General features: G+C 41.1%; 1 protein-coding gene across 2 annotated transcripts; it reads right to left on the reverse strand.

The window, feature by feature from the left end:
• Positions 1–4,221: 4,221 nt before the first annotated feature.
• Positions 4,222–21,296, reverse strand: Fam76b (family with sequence similarity 76 member B). Of its 2 annotated transcripts, none has more exons than XM_051198994.1 (10): positions 21,118–21,296; positions 20,445–20,509; positions 19,540–19,594; positions 18,432–18,587; positions 16,723–16,922; positions 14,302–14,349; positions 14,051–14,131; positions 13,266–13,398; positions 10,293–10,394; positions 4,222–6,725 (listed from the first exon to the last, which is right to left on the reverse strand). In XM_051198994.1, the coding sequence occupies exons 1-10, from the start codon at positions 21,202–21,204 to the stop codon at positions 6,636–6,638; spliced, it is 1,017 nt and encodes a 338-aa protein (XP_051054951.1). In that variant the 5' UTR covers positions 21,205–21,296; the 3' UTR covers positions 4,222–6,635. The 2 variants fall into 2 exon arrangements, with proteins under 2 accessions (XP_051054951.1, XP_051054941.1); XM_051198984.1 differs by having other exon boundaries at positions 13,266–13,401; positions 21,118–21,295.
• Positions 21,297–21,871: the final 575 nt, after the last annotated feature.

A 21,871-nucleotide genomic window follows, 5' to 3' on the forward strand; every position in this document is an offset into this window, starting at 1 on the left:
GATCTTAAGCATGTGAGAGCTTAACTGAAAGCACTTCTGACTGGGTAGAGACTGAAGGCATGGGGGGCGTTCACAGCTGCACAGTTGTGTGGTGTGTTGTATACGGCACTGTGCTGCAGCCACAGAAGAGCAGCGATGCATTCACTCACTAGCTGTGCACATCTTCCCAGGACGCACTGTCTTCGTTGGAGACAGACAGCTTCTAATTCAGGACTGCTATCTCCTAATCTACCGTGTTGCCCTCAAGTGCAGTGAGAACAGGTATGATGGACTTAACTAAAACTGGAAATGTATTCTCACACGTAACCAAGCATTCAAGTGTATGTAACTAGAGGGCTGGTGGTGGCTCAGCACTTAGGGCTAGGCTCACAACCAAGACTACAAACTACCTAGAGAGGCTGGATGTAGCCACAAAGGGTCCAAGGGCTGGGCTGCCACAGTTTTATAGCAGAGTCCTCCCTCTTGTGGACATTAGTAGGAATTTTAATAAAAAGGTTAAAACCTTACCAAGATTCTTCACTTCCTCTTAGTATGCACACAATTTTAAGATGGAGGGGTAGTGGGCCAATGATTTATAGCTTTGTACAGGTTGTTTAATAGTCTTTAGGCTATTGAAGATACAAGATGTAAATCCATTTTCAGGCTTAGAGGAGTTTCTATTTGTTCTAAAATTCCTCTGCTGGATCACCAAGTGATGACGGTAAATAGAGAGGAAATGTCATTAGATCATGCCTTAGACACGAGAGGCCGGCTGCCTTGACTTTCCACTGAGAATGTGATGAGAAGCCACTATTTAAGATTAAGTCCTCTCCACAAGTGGAGACCAGCCACGGCCTTCATCCCGTAGTTGGTCTGGGAAAGTGTGAGACTCAATTCCAATAATCTACTAAACTAAGGTGCACTAGGTCAGGTGAGCTCCAGCCCAGCTTGCAGCCGTCCTTACTAACAGGTATGGGGTGTACAGGCTTGCAGCAGCCCTTACTAACAGGCATGGGGTGTACAGGCTTGCAGCAGTCCTTACTAACAGGTATGGGGTATACAGGCTTGCAGCAGCCCTTACTAACAGGTATGGGTGTACAGGCTTGCAGCCGTCCTTACTAACAGGCATGGGTGTACAGGCTTGCAGCCGTCCTTACTAACAGGTATGGGGTATACAGGCTTGCAGCAGCCCTTACTAACAGGCATGGGTGTACAGGCTTGCAGCCGTCCTTACTAACAGGTATGGGTGTACAGGCTTGCAGCAGCCCTTACTAACAGGTATGGGTGTACAGGCTTGCAGCAGCCCTTACTAACAGGCATGGGGTGTACAGGCTTGCAGCAGGCCTTACTAACAGGTATGGGGTATACAGGCTTGCAGCAGCCCTTACTAACAGGCATGGGTGTACAGGCTTGCAGCCGCCCTTACTAACAGGTATGGGGTGTACAGGCTTGCAGCAGCCCTTACTAACAGGTATGGGATGTACAGGCTTGCAGCAGCCCTTACTAACAGGCATGGGGTGTACAGGCTTGCAGCAGGCCTTACTAACAGGCATGGGGTGTACAGGCTTGCAGCAGCCCTTACTAACAGGCATGGGGTGTACAGGCTTGCAGCCGTCCTTACTAACAGGTATGGGTGTACAGGCTTGCAGCCGTCCTTACTAACAGGTATGGGTGTACAGGCTTGCAGCAGCCCTTACTAACAGGTATGGGTGTACAGGCTTGCAGCAGCCCTTACTAACAGGTATGGGTGTACAGGCTTGTGCACTGCAGGTGGGCAAACCTTTTCTCACTTGATCTCAGGGGCAGCCCCTCTCCAATCCCACCTGCCCTGATTATAAAAAATGTCTCCAGGAAGGGTCACTTCAAAAAAGAAACCACTGGAAGCCGGAGATAAGATGACCTCATCCAATAGACTCAATCTGAGAATGGAGTAGAGCCAAGTAACATAGGAGGAAACAGGGGGGTGGGGGGAGAGGAGCAGCCAAGCTCTGGTTCTGTTGTGAAGTTAGACATGGACTGAGAGCGAGAGAGGAAAGAGTCCAGGACATTACTGAAGGTTTGCGCCCCGGGAAACTGAATTACCTTTCCACCATCTACGGTGAGGACATAAAGAAGGGATGGGTCTGGCTGCTTTCTGACTGGGAGTCACAGGCATAGTTAAGCACTAGGACACAATTCTGGACATTAAATACAAGGCTTGGATAGGCAAGATGGCTCAGCAGGTAAAGGTGCTTGTTACCAAGCTTGATGGCCTGAGTTCAAATCCCAGGACTCACAGTAGCAGAGAGCTGACTCCTACAAGCAGAGCGTTCACCTTCACATGCACTGCGGCATAGGTGTCCACGTGTGCGTGAGAATACACACACACACACGTGCGCGCGCACACACACACACGGTAAACAGAGTTGCCATGAAGTACTGAAATAGTGTGGAAATGAAGATGGATCTGGTCTGCTATTACACATTTACACAACACTAGACTTACAGGTAACACTTAACAAACTAGGAAATGAGTACTGTTTTAAAATTTGAAGAGACACGGAATGGAGGCCTGAATACCGCCAACCCTTCAATATAAGAGACGAGGGGGAACTACACAGGAACGAGGCAGGAGACACAGGCAGCTGTGAAGTTGGGACCCTGAACTTGGCAGTCACACATTTCCATCTTTCCCTCGGCAGCACGATCCTTTGCCGACTGCACTCCCTGCAATAATCTGGTGCATGCAGATCTGCAAGCAGCTCATGAAAACGATTGGCTGTGCTCCACCACAGAGCTCCGGTCCCAGCCGTGCGTCGTTTTGCAGCTCTGACTTCTTTTGTTAGGAAGGAGGAACGGGAACCAGACTCACAGTGCACACCACAACTGCCATTACTCAGACATCACTGGGAACAAGTGAGCAGAACCAAACCATGAGGGCCAACCTGGAGTGCTGGCGACTTTCTTTTTCCTTACTCACTTGAACTGAATACTGCTCATGTTTCCCTCCTTCAATGAACACAGAGTATAATTTGAGACAGGGCCTCATCACAGGCCAGGCTGGTCTCAATCTTGTGACTCTCCTGTCTCAGTCTCTCAAGTATTAGGATTACAGGCATGTACAATGTCCTGTTTGCATTGCCTTTTGTTTGTTTGCTTGTTTTGTTTTTACAAAAAAGATGCATCGCAAAATTGGGACAGTAATTTGTACATCATTCACCTAAAAGCAGCAGCTCAAGCAATCCTGATTTATATTCGAATCCATCTCTCTCCATGAGATGAATCAAAACCGAGCATTTAATTTAGGTGTCACAAAGCCTTGTAAAGAGTAATTATAACCATTATTACACCAGAAAAATAATGGTCCTTCAGTCATACTGAAAGTAATGAGGATGAAAATCCCCCTATTGTATAAATTGCTTAAACGTTTTTTAAAGTTTGATTCACATTAATGAGGGCCACAAATTTGATTTGGGTTTTCAACGCCTCAGGTTCCATTTCCGTTGCTTTCATCCCCCTTAAAACAACCACCACAACCACAACCACCACCACCACCACCACCACCAGTGCCAATCATATCCTTTTGGTGTGTCTTTCACCCTGACCCTGGGCTCTATTTCCTGCTAGTTTGAAAGAAGCCAAGTCTACCAACTGGGCAGCTCTTCATAGGGAGTGTTTCTCCAGCACAAACAACTGCATCAATGTGCTCTCTCTACTGCAAGTTGCAACACCAAGACATCATTATTCCACCTTAAGTTTTAGCATTAAGTGGACTTTCCCCCCAAGAAAAACTGCCTTTAGTCTATTTGTCTAGTGGGTGAAAATAATACCAGTGTTCAAAATAATGAATTAGTCCCTACACTTGTCAATGGTGAACAATCACTACTCTAGTTTTGTGCTTCTCTGAAGCTTAATTACATCCATAAACACATTCAATGTTTCAACACATTACTTTCATTTTCTATGTTGTGTTATACTGCTATATTCAGATTGGTTTACCCATCTCACTAAGGCAGAAGGAACCACATAGGATATTCTTCTAATGTCCAGTCCCAATCATTTCTCTCATATCTACTGTGGTAGGACTTTCTTGGAAAACCATGAACCTTGGAGTATGCATAATAATGCCTCGCCCCAAAATGTTTACAATGAGATTCCTACACCTGGAAATATGGCACCCTACTGGACAACTGTGACTTTGCAGATGTGTTTGTTCAACACCCAAAATATAGTTAATTCGTTACAGCAGAATTAACACAAAGCTTTTTGGCAAATTTTTATTGTGAAATATTGGGCTTAGAAAAAAAGTACAAAATGTCAACAGTCAGATGTGTACAGGTACAATATTTTGTTAATTTATACATGTGACCAGCATTAACAGGTTCATTGTAAAATGCATATTTAGACCAATACACTCTAAAGATGACCATAATATTCACAGGCTATTAATACATGATAAACTGGATCCCAAATGACCCTCACTGGGATATGCTAACTGCAGCAGACAGGCTAAAAGTACAATACAGCACACCATAGTATCTCTGGACGTGTCCACATTTAAAAGGTATCAACTCATTAGGCCAACACACTACATATCTGGGACTGAGACTCAATTACTAACTTATACAATTGCAAAACAATTAAGTTATAAAATAAGGTCATAGAATAAAGAGTTTGTCTTATTAGGACGGAATACTGTGAGCCCCCTAAATTTAGGGTTTAGCCTTTCACTTCACAAAGCTTCACTATTTTAAACTGATTCTCAATTTCCATGTCTGTCATCTCCAACAACGTATAAGAACTACTATAGTTCATTTAGAAAAATCTGTGACTACTGTGGATTGAAAAATGGCCAGGAAACTGTAATATAAATCATTACAAAATTTAAAGCAAAGGAATGACTACTTTATGAATGCAAATTCTCAAAACATTAGCATCCACATTAAGGCATTATCTACTATGGGTGAGAACAATAAATTAACATTATTTGTGAGGGCCTCATAACAACAGACTGTCTTTTTCCAAATCTAATTCAATCTTACTGTTACTTGAAAATTATGTGTTTGCAAATTGTTAGATTTGCTTTCCCTTGTAGTAAACAACTATGAGAAGTTTACTAAAACTTGAACGAATGAAAAAGAATTGTTATAATTATGTACGCATAAAAACACTAATCTTTGATATGAAGACCATATAAACATTTATCTAAACACAAACCCTTCAGACTGATTCAAACAAGTTTAACTGTATATTTCTAAAAGAAGTCACACGTTGCTTCTAGCAATGCCTTTAGTTTTAAAATTCACCTTGAAACCAGAACTAACATTAAGCAGATCAATTTCGGTTACTGGCTGAAAACCACCAAAGTTCAGAATCTAATTTTGTAATTTCACAGAATCTATTCCATACCACTATAATCGTTATAGACAATTTTATACTTTGAAACAAATTACTTATAAATAGCGTCTGAATCATATAGATTTCAATTATTCAGACATAGGCATGGATTTGATTATAAAGTTATTTAATTTTCCAGATTTGTATTAAGTTTACAAAGTAAGTGTGGTGTACATAAATATTAACTTAGCAACACATTATAAAAGAAGCAGATATAGGAACCGTTATAGAAACATTATAAATCTTAAAGGAAATTTTATATAAAAATAAAGCAAAACATGTAACTCACAAAATATAAACATGAAGCCACACAACATAAAAATAAAATCACTCTATCAAAATGGAGTTAAAATTAAATCTTTAGGAAAGTATTTCAACATAATTAAATGAACTCAATGACCAACAGCTTCCCTTATGATACAGAAACAAACCACAAAATCACTTAAGTCTATATGCATCATCAGTTAATTTTAATATGCAATCTTGTATGTTACTAAGTGATTTCTTTTTGAGATTGGGTTCTGTACATATGCACTTATATACAAATACTTATTAACATGATTTTTAAACAAACCATATGTACAAAAAAAATCAGCATTCCTATAAATAAAAACATTAGGTGGCAAAAGGCACTTGTAAGTAAAAATCTACAGTTTTTACAAAACAAAAACACATTTTACCTTGGATGCTGTACAGTAAACGTCAACCCTGTAACAGCAATGAAATGTTGGATTACTACACTAGTGTTAGCGATGTAACTTTTAAAAACATATTCACATATACTCTGAAGCTCTTGTAATAAAAGCACCATGATTCTCTAAATTCATGTTGATGCGAAGTAAAAATACAATTCCCCAAAAATCAGTATTCACCATTTCCCTTGTTGAAAAGTTTTGCATTTCTAAATTGAAAACTATTTATTTGAAATCAGCATCAGGTTAAACAAAAGCAGAACACAACCCCTGCGGCTGCTCTTCCAAGCACTCCATTATTGCATGTTGCATTGCATACGGTGCGCATACGTGCACCCCACAATCTTTAATACTATTGCTAGAAAAAGTTCTAGGTATCAAAGAATTAAGAAGTCACTCCAAACCAGCTGAAGTTTTATCTGTATGTTTACAACTTAAAAAATGCTGCGAGTGTCAATACAAAAGTGAATAGGAACCACACCAATTTCCTTGGCATGTAAAAATATTTCCCACTGCACAGAGCTCAAGGGCTTCACAGGACGCCTCAAACAGACACTGTCAAGCAGAGATGCTAAACGAGAGACCTTTTCAAGGAGACGTTAGCACACTTCCACTCTTGTCAAACTTTTTACCCTTTGACAAGGCTGCAACCTGTTTGAGTAGTTCTCTGTTTTTGGCCTGTGAGAAACAAAAATTCAAGGTTTAAAACGTTTGAAACCACTACTTAATACTACTACTCCATTTGTGTAAAATTTTTTATCAACGAAATACTAAGAGATCCAAGAGGTAGTTTATTTAATCTTTTAAGGTTAGATAGGTAGAAAGAGCTCCTGGCAAATGTCGATATAATTTGTCCAAAAATACAGTTAATTACACAAGAAATGGCACACGGTTCTCTCCCTAGAGGATTCAAATTTAAAATGAGAAAAAACATTTGATTCTTTAGAGTATGAAAGCTACCGAAATGCATCATGTTATTCTACAACTTGAACATCAAAGAATGAATCAAATGTTTATTCTGGAGAATTTTCCAGCAAACTGAATGAGGTCTTCCATTTGCTGTTTACTGTTACGCAGAAAAAGTATAAGACCATTTGTGAAAATCACTCTATCATTTGCCAAAGGCCCTTCTTGAAAAAACATTGTTACTTATCTTGTGTGCATGTATGTGTGTATGTGCAGGCCACAATATGCATGTGAAAAATCAAAGGAGAGACTGTGGGATCCACTCCCTCTTCCTACCATGTGGGTCCCGGAAATCATTCTAGTTGGTCCTTTCTTGTGAGCGAGATGACTTCAGCATCGTTTTAAGCACAGTCCTAACATCACCGCTGTCTAAGGTCTGAGTTTCCACCCGACTATATAAGGCTTGGTCACCACTGCAGGGCTGCCCTGACGTCACTGTGCTGGGGAGTCGACAGGAAGGAAGGACCTTCACGGACGTCACTGTGCTGGGGGTCTACAGGAAGGAAGGACCTTCACCGAGCCTCTTCTCATTATCGGGTTTGTGCTACTCTATGCCCTCTCTGGGAACTTAGATAATGAAGGGTCCTCACGTACACAGCGTTCAGGACAGCGCTGAAGTATGGAGCTTGGGCACTACTAAGAACCAACACAACCATAAAATACATCCTCAGACATAGGAAGGCTGCCCCCACTACTCATAAGCTTAAACTGTTACTCTCTGACAAATCCTAGTCACTGTCAGAAGTGAACAGTAACAGTGTGGCTATGTATTATTTAATCACAACAGACCTACTGGCTAAAACCTGGAAACTCAAGAAACAAGTTTCAGAGCCAGGAGTAAGGAAGGGCAGCAGAGGCAGTTACTGACAGGCATCTACTACACCGGCTTACCAGATAATTACAACTCCACTTTCAATCATCAAGTGAAACTTAATTTACATTTTTCATTCTTACAACAAAATGCAGGAACTAAAAATAAAAGTGGGTCTTGAAAGTTTTTCTCTTTAAAACTTTTGCAGCTAATTTTCAATATGTATTTATAGTCTCCTAATGACATCAGTAACTTGTTGATAAAGTATATGAACGCAAAGGCTTTAAGAAAAATAGTGTGTTGGCTGTTTAACTTCATCAGTCTTATTTTAAGTCGTTGCAATATAAATTGTAATGCAGTATTTAAATGTATATGTACTGACTTTATAGAAACCAATGAAATTATTTTAATACTTAAGTCAGAAACAGTTAAAATGTTAGCCTACATAAAGGAAGTGTATTCAATGAGTAACTACACAGACACTGCCTATGTACTTACCCACACTTTACTCGAGGACACCTCACCCCAAACAAGAGGCTCAGGCAGTTGAAAGAGCTAATCACACAGCCACAGTGCAGTGGCTGGACACAACAGCACTCGAAGGCCATTTCCCTTCCCCTTTTAGCTTTCCTTACTAAAGAACAGTTTTCACTTGGCATTATTGGGACATAGGAAGACCTTTCATCATTTGGGGGATGGATTTCAGTCTGTATTCCTGGGTTTGATAGTTTAAAGTATTTAAAGAGCTATTAGAGCAAGGTAAATTTTGTTAAACACCAACTTCTGTATACTACAAAAAGATTAAGAAAACAGGTGTAAAGGGACAAATCCAAGCTCTTGGAGGCTGAAGGAGGCCAAACTGGGCTACACAGTGAAGCACTGCCTCAAAAATAAAACAAACAAACCAAACAGACACGATAATTACCCAGGCACTAACGAGAGGCAACAGTGTCTCTAGCAGAAACTCAGTGTTGATAACAAGGATACGGAGACACTCGAATAGCCTGGGGTGTGAGCAGATGCAGGACGGACGGGGAAAGGACAGGAAAATCGGAAGCACACAATGTAAGTATTCTACTAATTACGTAACCAGTTTCACCTGCAAGACGGGAGCAGCTCATAACAAGCTCTTGTTAAGGAGCAAATATGGACAGCATATACAAAACCCACTGACTACACCCCCATTCTGTGTGAACGTTTGCCTCAATGGTAGCATCGGAAGTAAGCTAAAGACACCAACCAGGCTAACGTAAAAACGGTTCTTTTGCAACTGACTTTAACAAAGGGGATTGTTCTTTCGAGCAGTGGGAAGTACATACCAGGTTAATGAAACCTAGAAGTACTTACCATTATCATGGTTATTTTTATAACTTAGAAGGATTTACTGCAGTACTTCAGTTAAAGAAGGTTGATTATATCCCAGGTAAACATTCAACATAACTTAGTAAGAATAAAACAAAATAATGGCTGGTGGATAAAAACAGTTCACTAACGCACAAGAGGAGGAGGACCCTTTTCAATACCCTGTCACTGGGAAGAACAGGAAATACACATCTGGACCCCAGTGAGTACATAAATCCTACTCAATTGTGAGACACACCAAACCATGATTGGGACAGAAAATATCTATGGGTGTTAGGGAAAAAAATCCAGCAGAAAACAAAACATAACAAATACAGCAGTATTCACACATCCTTTTCAAAGATGAACTCTCCCTTCATGTCTGAAGGCTGAAAAGGACATCTGTATGCTTAAGATTGTTTAACCTAGGGACTAAGCTTAGGGTAGAGCACTAAACAAAAGGAACAACCATACTCCTATTACTCAAAGATTAACTCTATAAATACCACAATTTATAAACCGCACAAGAAACCAGTGCAGTACAGTTTCATGCCCCAATCTGTAAAACAGGTAAAAACACAATCGTAAGGGAACATGCTGATGCTCACTATCTGAGCAGCTTCACTGTTCAGTTTTATATGGCTGAAGAACACGTCACATGTGCACTATATATATCCATATTAAATGCAACTGTGAACCTAGTACACTTTCAGAGAGTACACAGTCAAAGGCCAACTTAATTTGCAGCACTTGCACACAGCATAAAGGCCCTTTGATCAGAGGCTTTGAGAACTGGTTTCAGTCATCTACTCTCGTGCAGTCATCCTAAATGAAATCGGAAGAATGAGTATCTAAGTATAGAGCACATTTTTTTAGTACAGCACTGTAAGGGACACTCTGACCTTGGCTGGACAGTCACTGCTCTCTGGGACTCCCACTTAGTGCTTACATGCTTTTCACATTAACAGTGAGTCACCTTCTCAAAACTTTATTATAAAGTCAGAATTAACTGGAGATACACAAGGTAGGGTTAATAATAACACCAACTTACCTAGGTCAAGAAATACTACAATACAGACTTAAATCACCAGCCCAGTACGACACCTCACAGAAATAAAACCATTTACCTGAAGTTGTTCCACAGTTTCTTTGTGAGCTTTTTCCATACTGTTCATCTTCGTCCTCAAATTTGATTCTTGGTACTGAAAGTCTGCCTTCAGTTCAGTTAACTGAAAAGGAAAAAAGGCATTCATGTGCACGAGCATCGACCCTCATACAAACACCAACAGGCGCACCCTTGCTGCGGGTGGAAGAAGTTGGTACCAGCTGTTTCCCTCCTCCTGTCAGGGTTTTAACCATGGGGTGACTTTGGACTAAATGGTCACACTTTCACAAGGAGCATGCCAAAGCAACATTAGTGGCTCGTGTCCTGGAGAGTGTTTCAACTGAATACACTTCCCATTAAGTAAACAGGTTCCCAGTTAAAAAATCTTTCAGTGATGAAAGGAAAAAGGCTTCCTAACGTGCAAATGTACTCAACAGCTACGGGCAACAGCGTTTGTCACTGTTCACTGGCACCCACTGTTATATACACAAAGCTGTCACACTACATTCACCTTCCAGCACAGAAATGCAATCAATGTGGCATGTGGAAGTAACTGCTATAAAATCTGAACCAAGTCAGAAAAGTGAAAATCCAATGGAGTAGAGAGGCAGAGGCCACACAACAATGATTTCACAGATAAGGACACAAAATTGTAGCACTTTATGACTTCAAATTACAACCTAAGTTGCTATTAATGTACCACACAGAAACAGCTTCAGGCTTCTGCCATTATGTAAGCTTTCAGAGTTTGTGCTAATTACCAAGTACCTAGTATGTATTTTTGGTTGTGAGCCTAGCCTTAAACAACTGAGCTCTCTCTCCAGCCCAAGACCTAGTATATAAAAAGATGCAAAAACTAAGAGAAAAACTGAGCTTGGGCCAATGCTGTACATTATAAACAGGCTTCTGTTCTGAAATGGCAATTCTCACTATCAACTCTGATAACTATTCTAGTCGCTGAACCGTGATCTGCCTCCACACTGAACTGCTGGAAGGGAGAGACATCGTCTGACCTAGTATAGTGCCTACCTTAGAAAAGTCACTCAGTAGCTCAACCAGGGACAGGAAACTAACTCCATCCTTTTAAAATTATAAAGAAAACCAGCAAGTGTGCTGTTAATTTTGGATACACAATTATTTTCCTTACTATAACCCTAACTATAAACTTGCCAGTGTTTTTGGTCTTTAAAGGAAACCCTAAAGCATGAAATGCCAATAAACTACCTAAACACAATGTTGATGCTAGAGATAGAGACTACAATGGAGGTTCTCAACCTGTAGGTTGCAAACCCTTGGTGGGTTGAATAACCCTCTCACAAGGGTCACCTAAGACTACTGGAAAGCACAGATATTTACATTATAATCCCTAAGAGTAGCAAAATTAGATATAAAGTAGCAACGAAAATAATTTTGTGATTGAGGATCACCACAACAGGATTGCTGCTTTAGGAAGGATGAGATATCCTGACAGACAATCTGTAATGCCTAGTTTGGAATTATTGCTATTTTGCAGTAAATATGGCATTTTATTCAACTTTTGTTCAAAGTTAATATAGACATACCTGGTTTTACATAAGTTAAAGCTTTGTCTACACACTTCCATAAAAACAAACTTAAAACTTCAGCTACTCACAAGGAACCCTAAAAAAAAAAAAAGCAAGACAGCTACAACTGTCCAATTTTACCTTACATGCCAATAACAATTTTTACATACTGTATTTACTCAAATTGTGGTATATACTAAAATAAAGAGGCTGGGCGTGTCTTTAATCTCAGCATTTAGGACAAAGAGGCAGGAGGATCCTGGGCTCCAGCACAGCCAGAGGCACATAGTGACACACTCCTTCAAAAATAAAAACATCATAGAGCAGTAACCTAAAGGCATCAACCGTCACAATGTGGGGCTGCAGCAATGGCTGTTGGACAGGGCTCAAGCACCGTCTACATCCGAGCCCTCTTATGCTGATGGCAAGCACCGTTTAGAGTCTAGGTCTTCTCTGTGTTCATTTCTCCTTTTTAATACAACTAGGCCGGGCAATGGTGGTGCATGCCTTTAATCCAAGCATGTGGGAGGCACAGGCAGGTGCATGGATCTATGTGAGTTCGAGGCCAGCATGGTCTACATGGTCTACATAGGCGAGTACCAGGACAGGCTCCAAAGCTACCAAGATACCCTGTCTGGAAAAACAAACACAAACAAAACCAAAACAAAACAGATAAACAACTAGAGATTTTTAGGAACCAGTCAAAAAAATTTTAAATGTTTTCCTAGTGGATGTTTGTCTGGGACCTAAGTATGTGGTAAATGATCTTCCAATGCGACATACAGCAGCATCAGGACACTACCAAGAGCTGCAGGAAACTCTACAGTCGGCATAGCTGTCCCATCAAGTTTTAAGTTTGTTTTTTATGGAAGTGTGTACACAAAGCTTTAACTTACGTAAAACCAGCGTGTAGTACATACATGAAATGAGAAACCAAGGCCTAAACTCATGAACATGTCCTGCTTAATTAAGGCCACACAGAAACTGCCAGAATTGGGATCTCATCCTGAATGTGGCTAAATACTAAGGTCAGTAAGTACACCACTTCCTACAGAATGTTCTTAGATACGTATTGCTAACCACTACCACAGGACATGTGAATATCATTACCTCTCATCAGCTGATTGACAGAGACATGACCAATACATATACTTTTTTCAATTACTTTTGAAATCACGATCATTTATATATTCCACTTACATCCCATTTTAAAATTAAGATATTAAGCCTGTTTTAACTTTACATGCTAAATGAACACTAATGTTCAAGACTTTTATTATACACCATTTTTACTTATCTTCACTAGATGTTTCAGACCCAATTTGGGCTTCTGTTGTTTGTCCTGTAAGGTCATACATTATAAACATTACCAAATACTTAAAGAAAATTTGCAAGGGTTAATTAAAGCCAAGATGCAAACCTTACCAGGCGTCACTGGGCTATGTCCTCACCTTTTTATCTTTCTCTAGAATGGTCTGGTCTCTCTGCTGTAAGAGACGCTTAAGAGACATGACTTCTTCTTTCAGTTGACTTATAAGGACAAAATTGTCTGTTCCCCCACTATCTGCTGACTGATTTATAGAGCTACTAAAAAGAAAAAAGTAAGACAGAGTTACATAAAGTAGAAGGAAAATCTGCAGATGTTCAAATTGCATAAATTAGACAATTCCACAAACATCCTTAAAGCTAATGCAAAAAAATATGTACCTGACAGAAATGGATGCAACTGGCAAATTACCTTACTAATGGCACACATTACATACACCTGCAGAAATATAATTCAGTATTAGCTTTCAGGGGGTCAATACTTCTAGTGTAAAGCAGCCAATTTGTACAGTAACACCAACAAACTTGGCTAATGAACTAAAACAAAGTCACACCTCATAGTTTAAATCAAAACATTTCCAAGCAGGCCAATTTAAAAACACTACATCAGATTTGTGGTTTTTTTTTTCCTTGAAGAACAATTACAATAATGTTCTCTACTCAGATTTGTTGTTTCTTCAAAACCCAAATTTATTCCCCATTTATAAGAACATAGTTCAGTGCCACTTTCTTATTGCCAAAATTAAAAATTTTTCTTAACTGATTATGTAATCTCCCAGGTGACTTAAAGAAGTTGGTGTGTGAGACCCATGTTTCTATTCTCAGATAAAATATGTAGTAATAATTCGTAATCAACCAGAACTATTCAATGAAGTTCAATTTTCATAGCACTAAAGGCATTCATTTTTACCTATCTCCATTAGATGGCTTAGATTCCAATTTGGGCTTTTTCTTTGGAGTTTCATTCTGAATTGCTGCAGAGGATTTATGGCTGAAAGTAAACATTAGCAAAAATGATTAGAATAAAACAGAGGCACTAAGTTATAAGCTACTCTTCCTCTCAGATACCCCTGACCACCTCAATAATCATGTTAGAGGGGCTGATTTTCACAGTGCACTACACACACACACACACACACACACACACACCAGCACACTTACCTCTGTTTCCACAGTCCCTGCTCCTGCTCAGGACTTAGACTGCCGATTCTGAAAAACACGAGTAACATCTGATAACAGCTACATATTCTCTTCCTACAGACTCAAATTGTGTTATAAATCTTTTCTTCACAGGAGCCAGGTCACTTGAGATATGGAACAAATCACATTTTAATAGGACAAACTCTAATCCAATGATTACTAGGCAGCTTCTATTTGCTTTTAAAGACATGTACAATGGTAGATTACAGAACTTTTTTAGGATTTCCAATAACTCAGTTTAAAATTATACTTGGGTCTGGAGTACATGAGCACAGCAGGATCACGTAAGAATCTAGGAATGATAACATCAACTGCCCTGGCCATTCCATACAGAAATCTGCATTTATCTGGTTATTCTAAGTGCAGATAAACTCCTTCACATAACCAAGCTGCTAAAATGTGTCAAGCAGGAGCAGGAAACAGCCTATTTCTTTTATTTTTCCCTAGTTTCCCTAAGCAGCCTGTCTGAAGTCTAGTCTCTCCTTGGTTAGTACTGTCTAGGAAAGTCACATTGATGAGAAAATTTCACTAAAACTCACTTTACCTACAATACTAGGACTTCCTTTCCACTACATTATGAATCAAACAGTTAGTTATTAACATATCCACATGTTAGGTACTGCTAACTAATTTACAGACCGTTTACAGTGCATAGGAAGGCATAGGCCATGCAAACACTAACCCACATACAACATGGAGGAGAACGGAGCACTTTGGACTTTGGCATCCAAAGGACTTAGAAAAGATCTCCCGTGAATAACAAGGGATTAATGTACCCATCCCCACAAAGAGTAAAAAGTTGAAAGTGCCATTGTCATTTCCCCTTCCCACTAGTAAGCCACCCTTGTAAACGATTAGACGGCTGTCACCCATCACGCTAGGAAAACCAGTCCTGGAAAGACAGCCAAGGAAGAACACATTCTACATTTATGGTTCATAGTTGTCATTCTTCTTAAAGCAAGCAACAGAACCAAGGCTTGTGTCCCTTTGTTCCCTGGGTTACTTTGATGTACAACCCAAAATCTTCTTTACACCTACAGTAGTTTACCACTATCACCCTAGGAAACACTACAACATGGTAATAGTGAATGTTAAAGCTCAGTGAGTCTCTCAATGAGTTTAAGAGCGGTTTGCAGGCAATTAAATGTGGCAGCCATTTGTTTCCTACATATAAAACCATACTTTAGCCGGGTGGTGGTGGCACATGCCTTTAACCCTAGCACTCCGCAGGCACAGGCGCAGGCAGGCAGAGGCAGGTAGATCTCTGTGAATTCGAGGCCAGCCTAGTCTATAGGGTGAGTTCCAGGATAGCCAGGGCTGTAACACCAAGGAACCCTGTCTCCAAAAAAACAAAACAAAGCAAAACAACAACAAAAAAACAAAACAACAACTGCATGCACACACACACAAAAACATTTAAATAACTATCCGAAATTCTAAAGACACAGTAAAATTTAGAGAAAAAACAAATTCTTTTGAAAAATATATCCTTTTGTTGCGATTTTCATTTACATGTAAATCTGTTTTAATGTTGATTTTCTACAAAAACTAAAATTACATTTAAACAGACCCTCAACAGTACACACAATTATTTTTCCCCTATCTGAAATCACTTTAAAACTTAAGATGTTTTATTTGAATAGCAATTACAACTACACCTATGTTTAAAAACACCATCAACCAACAAAATAAAAAACAAAGCACCCACAGTACATTTTGGAACCTCCAAGATTAACAATGCTTCTATAGGGGCTGGGCATGTAGCTCAATGGTAGAACCTGTGCTTAGCACATACGACCTAGGTTCAATCCCTACTACAAGAGTAGAAAAAAAATGTTTCTGTCAGTCACAAAGGACTTTACAATCTGTTCTAATTTCCCCCTGGCTGCTTTAAGTATGATTTTAGTAAGACAAAGGAATGGCAAATGAAACAAATTTCCTATACTGGGAAGTCAAGGCAGCTTAGCAAACAAGGGAAGGAAGGGCTTGCAGTGGAGCCTTCTAGCTGAGCTTCCTCCCTGAAGCTTCGCAAGAGAGGACTCCACAGCACCGTCCGCCCTCTACCTCTAAGTCCCTGTGGTACACACCCCCACATCAAAAACCGTGCAAGCCCTAAGCTTATCTTTAAAACAGAAGCTTTTAACTAGCATAATTGAAAAACCAATAAATGCTGACGTATCTTGATTTTATAAATGATTCTTTATTATTTTCATAAACACCGAATGTATCATGTGGAAAATGTTCACAGTACAGCCAGACATTAAAGCAGCTCACCAATACAACAGAAACTGGCCTAGCACTTTATCACCACACTGAAGTAGATAGCTGTGCAAAGACCACTAACAATACCAGAAGTGTTTTAAAGGATTTCAAAGTGCTTACTTGTGGTGGCCACTGCTGTGGCGATGGTGGTGGTGGTGGTGGTGGTGATGGTGTTTTGAATGGTGCTGGTCTTTTTCGGTGAGAGATGAAGATGAAGAATTAGAATGTGAAGATCCCAAACTCTTTCTCTGTTCTTTTGTCTTCTGTAAAACTCTCTTGTACGATAAGGTACAGAGCCAGCACAGTAACTTCCCATCCACCTTTAAAGAAAGTAACTGCATAAATACACACACTTGTAAATGCGTGCAAAAACATGCAAGTGAGCCCAGCAAGCAGAATGAACTTGCAATTATACTTCATCATACTTCACAGAACATGTGTAATGTTCTTCGAGTCTTATGAAATTGCAGAATATGAATATAACATGCAGATTCTAAAATTAAGACATTTGACACTTGTGATTATATTGCAAGAGGATTATAAAACTGGCTAGGAGACTTGATTTATAGACCTCCAAATTGTTAAGTACTTTAATTTTATTATTTCTATAAAATAGCTACAACAGTGTCTAGAGAAATGGCTACAAATGGCTGATTATTTTTTAAAAATCCGGCCTGAGTGTTTTAGTATCACTGTAATTACCAAAATGATGAGTACTTTCCACAATAGTAAGTACTGACTTAAACAAAAATAGGAGCATAAGTAACAATCAATTCTCATTGTATTCAGGGTTTTTCTGTAGATGTATTGACCTCTAAGTCTAAAATCCTATTTACAATTACTCTTACAGATACAGAGCAGTGGAAAACTCAGGACAAGAGACATCACAGCCCCAACTACAGCCGACTAGGCGGCGCTCTTCCCAACCCCTCTTACAGGCACACAACTCTTCTTCCCACAGGACATTTAGTTCTGGCACTTTAGTGAAGAATGTTCTAAAGCTGTGATGATCCTCACAGAAAAACATGTTGGTTAGGTTTTGTACAGCTGTTACTACTGCTCCTGGCCATGTATTCACTTAAATTTACATGCTCTATCTTAAACAGACTCAGAAATCATTAATGTACTGGTGAACCGACAGGCATGTTACGATTATAGGCAGGAACTTAACCCCCCGCGTCCCTGACAAGCCACAGCTCACTAGTCTGGCAACTTTACAGACTGTCACAACTGCAAATGAGAGTCAACTTTGTGAGTCCATGGGAGAGAAAGTGACCTCTTTCGGAAATTAAGATATAGTTTCTGCCTTCTTTGATTTCATTTCATTGCATAGAGGAAATGCTGTCTTAACACTGAGGTGCATACAGTGCTGTGGGGTATCTGGGTAAGCCCCTCAAAGGGACAGTCATCCTCCAAAGCAACTGAAACTAACCGACAAGAGGAGGCCTGTGTGAGTACTGGTCAGCAGAGGGATGGCGCCTAATAATTAAGTCACTGTAGGTGGACAGAAGCAAACAGTGCTTTCAAACATGAGCATAAACAAAAGACAAATACCGACTTCAGAGTTTATGTGCTACTATGGGTCTGTTTTTCACACCAACAATTAGAACTAACCAGCAAGAGGGTGTAAGTGAAAGGATTCACAGCACACTGATGTTTACGGTGCAGACATCCGAACAGACCAACACGGATCCATGGTGCAAAGACAGGCATGCTAGTCTTCCACTACTGCTTCCGGGTATCGGAAACCAGACTTAGAGCTATACTTATGTAACTGCCGAGTTGTCTGGTGTTTGTTTCTAGAAGATGTCATAACAAATACAACATACTTTTCTTCTTCCTTCTTCCTTGCGATCGAAAGCGCACTGCTGTTTGCACTGTTCACAGGTCTGAGGTGGTCCATATTTTTTTTCTGAGTTTGTACAACGCTGACACTTGGTACCAATGAATGCTGCAATTATGTTACAGTATTGACAAGGCTTGGGCTGCAAAACAACACAGTTTAACTGAGACATAACTGAGACATTTAGAACTCAGTTACAGAAGACACACCTAGTGTTACTAAGATATCTGAGGACTTAATGAAGGAAAGTGTTAAGTTAAAAAATTTGTTTTTGCCAAGTCCATGTTCAAAGTCAAATGGGCCTATTCGTTCTACTAACATTTATTTCCACAGTCACGAAGCTCGACCGTGCATGCTCAAAAGATCTGACCATTGTGAGAAACACATTCAGGACTTACACAGCATTTACACAATAGAAAATTTGCTTATGAGGTTAGGTAATTAGTCACAGAAAAGTCTCATGACTCCATAATTTGAGGAAATAAACTTGTTATAACATTTACCCAACTAAAAAGAATTTCATTTTATGTAGGTAGTTGTCACAGTAAATGTAAACTGAAAGTATCTTTTCAAAATAAAAAGTCAGCATAAGCATATTCAGCGTAAGTAAATAAATACGCTTTATTACATGGATATTTATTACTTGGATATTCAGGGCAGTAGAGGCATAAGGTCAGCACTTGGACCTATCATAAACAGGATTGTTATGTTAACATCTACAGCACACATGTGGGCCAGTTTGTACCAGGATACATGTGAACTGTACTGCCATATAAAAAGTCGCAGAAATCAGGAGAAAGTTTGATTATGTTAGCATTGTGAATAAAAAGGTTCATCACATTAAGGAACTTGCTACAATTGTATCTTTAAGAAATAGTTTCACAAAACGTACACTGAAATTAACTATAAAACAGGTACAGCATGCAGTTGTTTTCAACTTGTTTCCATTTTCCCTCCAAGGCTACAGACTTTTTTCTATGAGTTATTTTGCTATGTTGAGATACTTAAGTACAGACACTGGATTGTTTTATAAGAAAGCCATGAAGAACTGTAACTGGCCAATAATAATCACATGAAATGAAAAACATACTTACTGTTCCAAATTGCTTGACATTTTGAGCACACTTCTTACAAATTGTGTTAGTTTTGCTGAAAAGGAAATTATATCCAGATGATTACGCTTATGTAGCTGTTTAGGGTAAGTAACACATGTTGATCTACAATAATAAATGAAGTCAAAAGATTTGCAGATTATTTATTCTAATTCACAAGTACTTCTTAAAAACATGAGTATTAATTTTAGGATAGTTTGTACATTTATTTCTCTTAAAAACAAAATTCCCATATTATTAATTTACTAGAGACAAGAGTCTCAGGATATGTGTCTAGGCTTATCTCCAAGTGGTAATTCTCCTGCCTCCACCTCTAAATGCTGTGCATAAGCATAAGCATACTGTATAATTTTTGGGAAAAAAGCAAAGCAAAGCCCTGATGTCTTTCCTTCTGGGTTTTAACTTTCCCTTACCAATATAAATGACCATCTTCATGCATCAGGGCCTCCCATTTCTCAGCCAGATGTTAGCCACTGAGATTTCCACACATCCAGGAATAATTTGTTCTCTTGAGCTACTTACTTGTGTGCTAGTCACAATGAGATGTCAGTGACGTCAGTTTTGGAAGCAGCTGCTAACACTATACGCTCTTTCCTCTAGCACTTTTCCATTAAAGAGTTTAAAAATAACTGTATTCTGATTACTGGCAAAAATGTACATTTTTCCATCCATCAATTTATCTCTATTTTGTCATGCTCAAACTGCAGTCTAGTTCTAAAATAAATACCAGGACTGTCTAATGTGTTCTCTCATTGTATGTATGAAAGTTCTTAATTTTAAATTTCAGAAGCAAAAGCATTTTCTCAAAACACTTTATCAGATATTACAATGCCCCAGACATTCTTTGCATGAATTTGTAACAATGAAAAAGTTCTCAGTATACAAACCTCTCCTGCTGAAACTCTGATCTGCAGTAAGTACATTTTACAATAGGATGTGCAATCCGACATTCCTGTAATAAGATAATACATTAGTCAGTTTTATCTCACAGACCCAACCTCACTTTTCTGGTAGAAATCACTCAACCTTGTCAAGTGTCAATAAAACCTGGCTGGCAACGTAAGTAAACGACTGGGTAATTCCAGCGGGAGGCCATAGATATTTTTGTCTTCTTTGGATGCGGGGGGGGGGGGGGTATGGAATATCTATAAATCAAGGAAGCTGTCAGGACTGACTTCCAGGGGGCGGCTACAGGCGTTATTTTGCACAGTTGCTCACAGCGTTTACGGGATGGGAGGAGCTCCAAATCAGAGCACTCTGTTTGCAAACCAGTCACTTCGCTTTCCGGGACAGGAAGCAGGATGCCATCAGCCCTGCGGCTTGGGGTTCGGGATCCTAGCAAGAAAGTGCAAACACGAAGCCCTGCCTCCCAGAGGAGGGAGAGGGCTGCCGAGCTGGGGTGAGAGTCTGCCCCGGGAGTCTGGACGCCTTGGACTAGCTAGCGGCGGCCGGCTCAGCCCCACCCGAGACCGCCAAGCGCGGCGGCCCCGGCCCCGGCCGCAGCCTGCGGGGCGCCCCGGGCCTCGCCCACCTGATGCCCGGGCCCCGGCGTCCACCGACCTTGCAGAGCTGCTGGCCTTGCGACAGCTCCTCGAAGGGGTAGCGCTGCGTGCACTTGGTGCAGGCATACAGGGCCGACGCCGCCATCCTGCTTTCGGGCTCCTCCGCGCGCTCAGGCGGGGCCTCCGGGAAGTCGGCTGCCCCGCCCGCGGGCCTCCCCGCTGCTGCGGGCCGTGCCTGGCGACGGCCGGGCCCCCGGCTCCCCTCCGCCCCCAGCGCCGCCCCGGGACCGCCGCTGACGCCCGCCCCGCTGCTCCCGCTTAGGCCCGGAACGCGGCGGAGGGAGACGAAGCGGGCGGCCGTCGGCCGATTCCGCTTCCTCCTCGGCCTCGCGTCCCCGCCCACGATTGGTCGGGGAGAAGCTCACGTCACTCGGAAGCCCCGCCCAGCCCCTGGCCTAGGTTACGCAGGGAGCGCCCACAAAGAGAGGAAAGCAAGCACCAATAGGAGGCCGGGGCTCTGAGCGCGCCAAATCCGCTTGGAAGAGGCCCCGCCCACAAGCCACGGCCGCCGTGGGGTGGGCGGAGCGCCCGAGCCCACCGCGCACCGCGCGCCGCGCAGGCCAACGCTTGGTTTCCATTGGGCCGCGTCGCGAAGCCCCTCCCACGCCTGCTTGTCATTGGCCGGGAGGCGTGCAGCCGGGGGACGTGCTCTGGAGCGTGGCTGGGGCCTGATGGAGCGCTGGAGCTGCGCCCTGGCTTCCCCGTCCTCCCGTCCCCCGCCCCGGCGGCCTTTGCTCCCTCCTCCAGGGCGC

The sequence above is a fragment of the Phodopus roborovskii genome, unplaced genomic scaffold (assembly GCF_943737965.1).
Source record: "Phodopus roborovskii unplaced genomic scaffold, PHOROB, whole genome shotgun sequence".
Lineage (NCBI taxonomy): Eukaryota > Metazoa > Chordata > Mammalia > Rodentia > Cricetidae > Phodopus > Phodopus roborovskii.

What these genes read in the sequence shown, in the direction of transcription:
- Fam76b (XM_051198984.1), bottom strand. Translation starts at nt 21,204, where the DNA reads ATGGCGGCGTCGGCCCTGTATGCCTGCACCAAGTGCACGCAGCGCTAC. An exon ending in CACAGCAGTGGCCACCACAA is followed by an intron (nt 14,350 to 16,722) that starts GTAAGCACTTTG and finishes CGTGTTTTTCAG; the next exon opens with AATCGGCAGTCTAAGTCCTG. An exon ending in AAACTGTGGAACAACTTCAG is followed by an intron (nt 6,726 to 10,292) that starts GTAAATGGTTTT and finishes TGTTTCTCACAG; the next exon opens with GCCAAAAACAGAGAACTACT.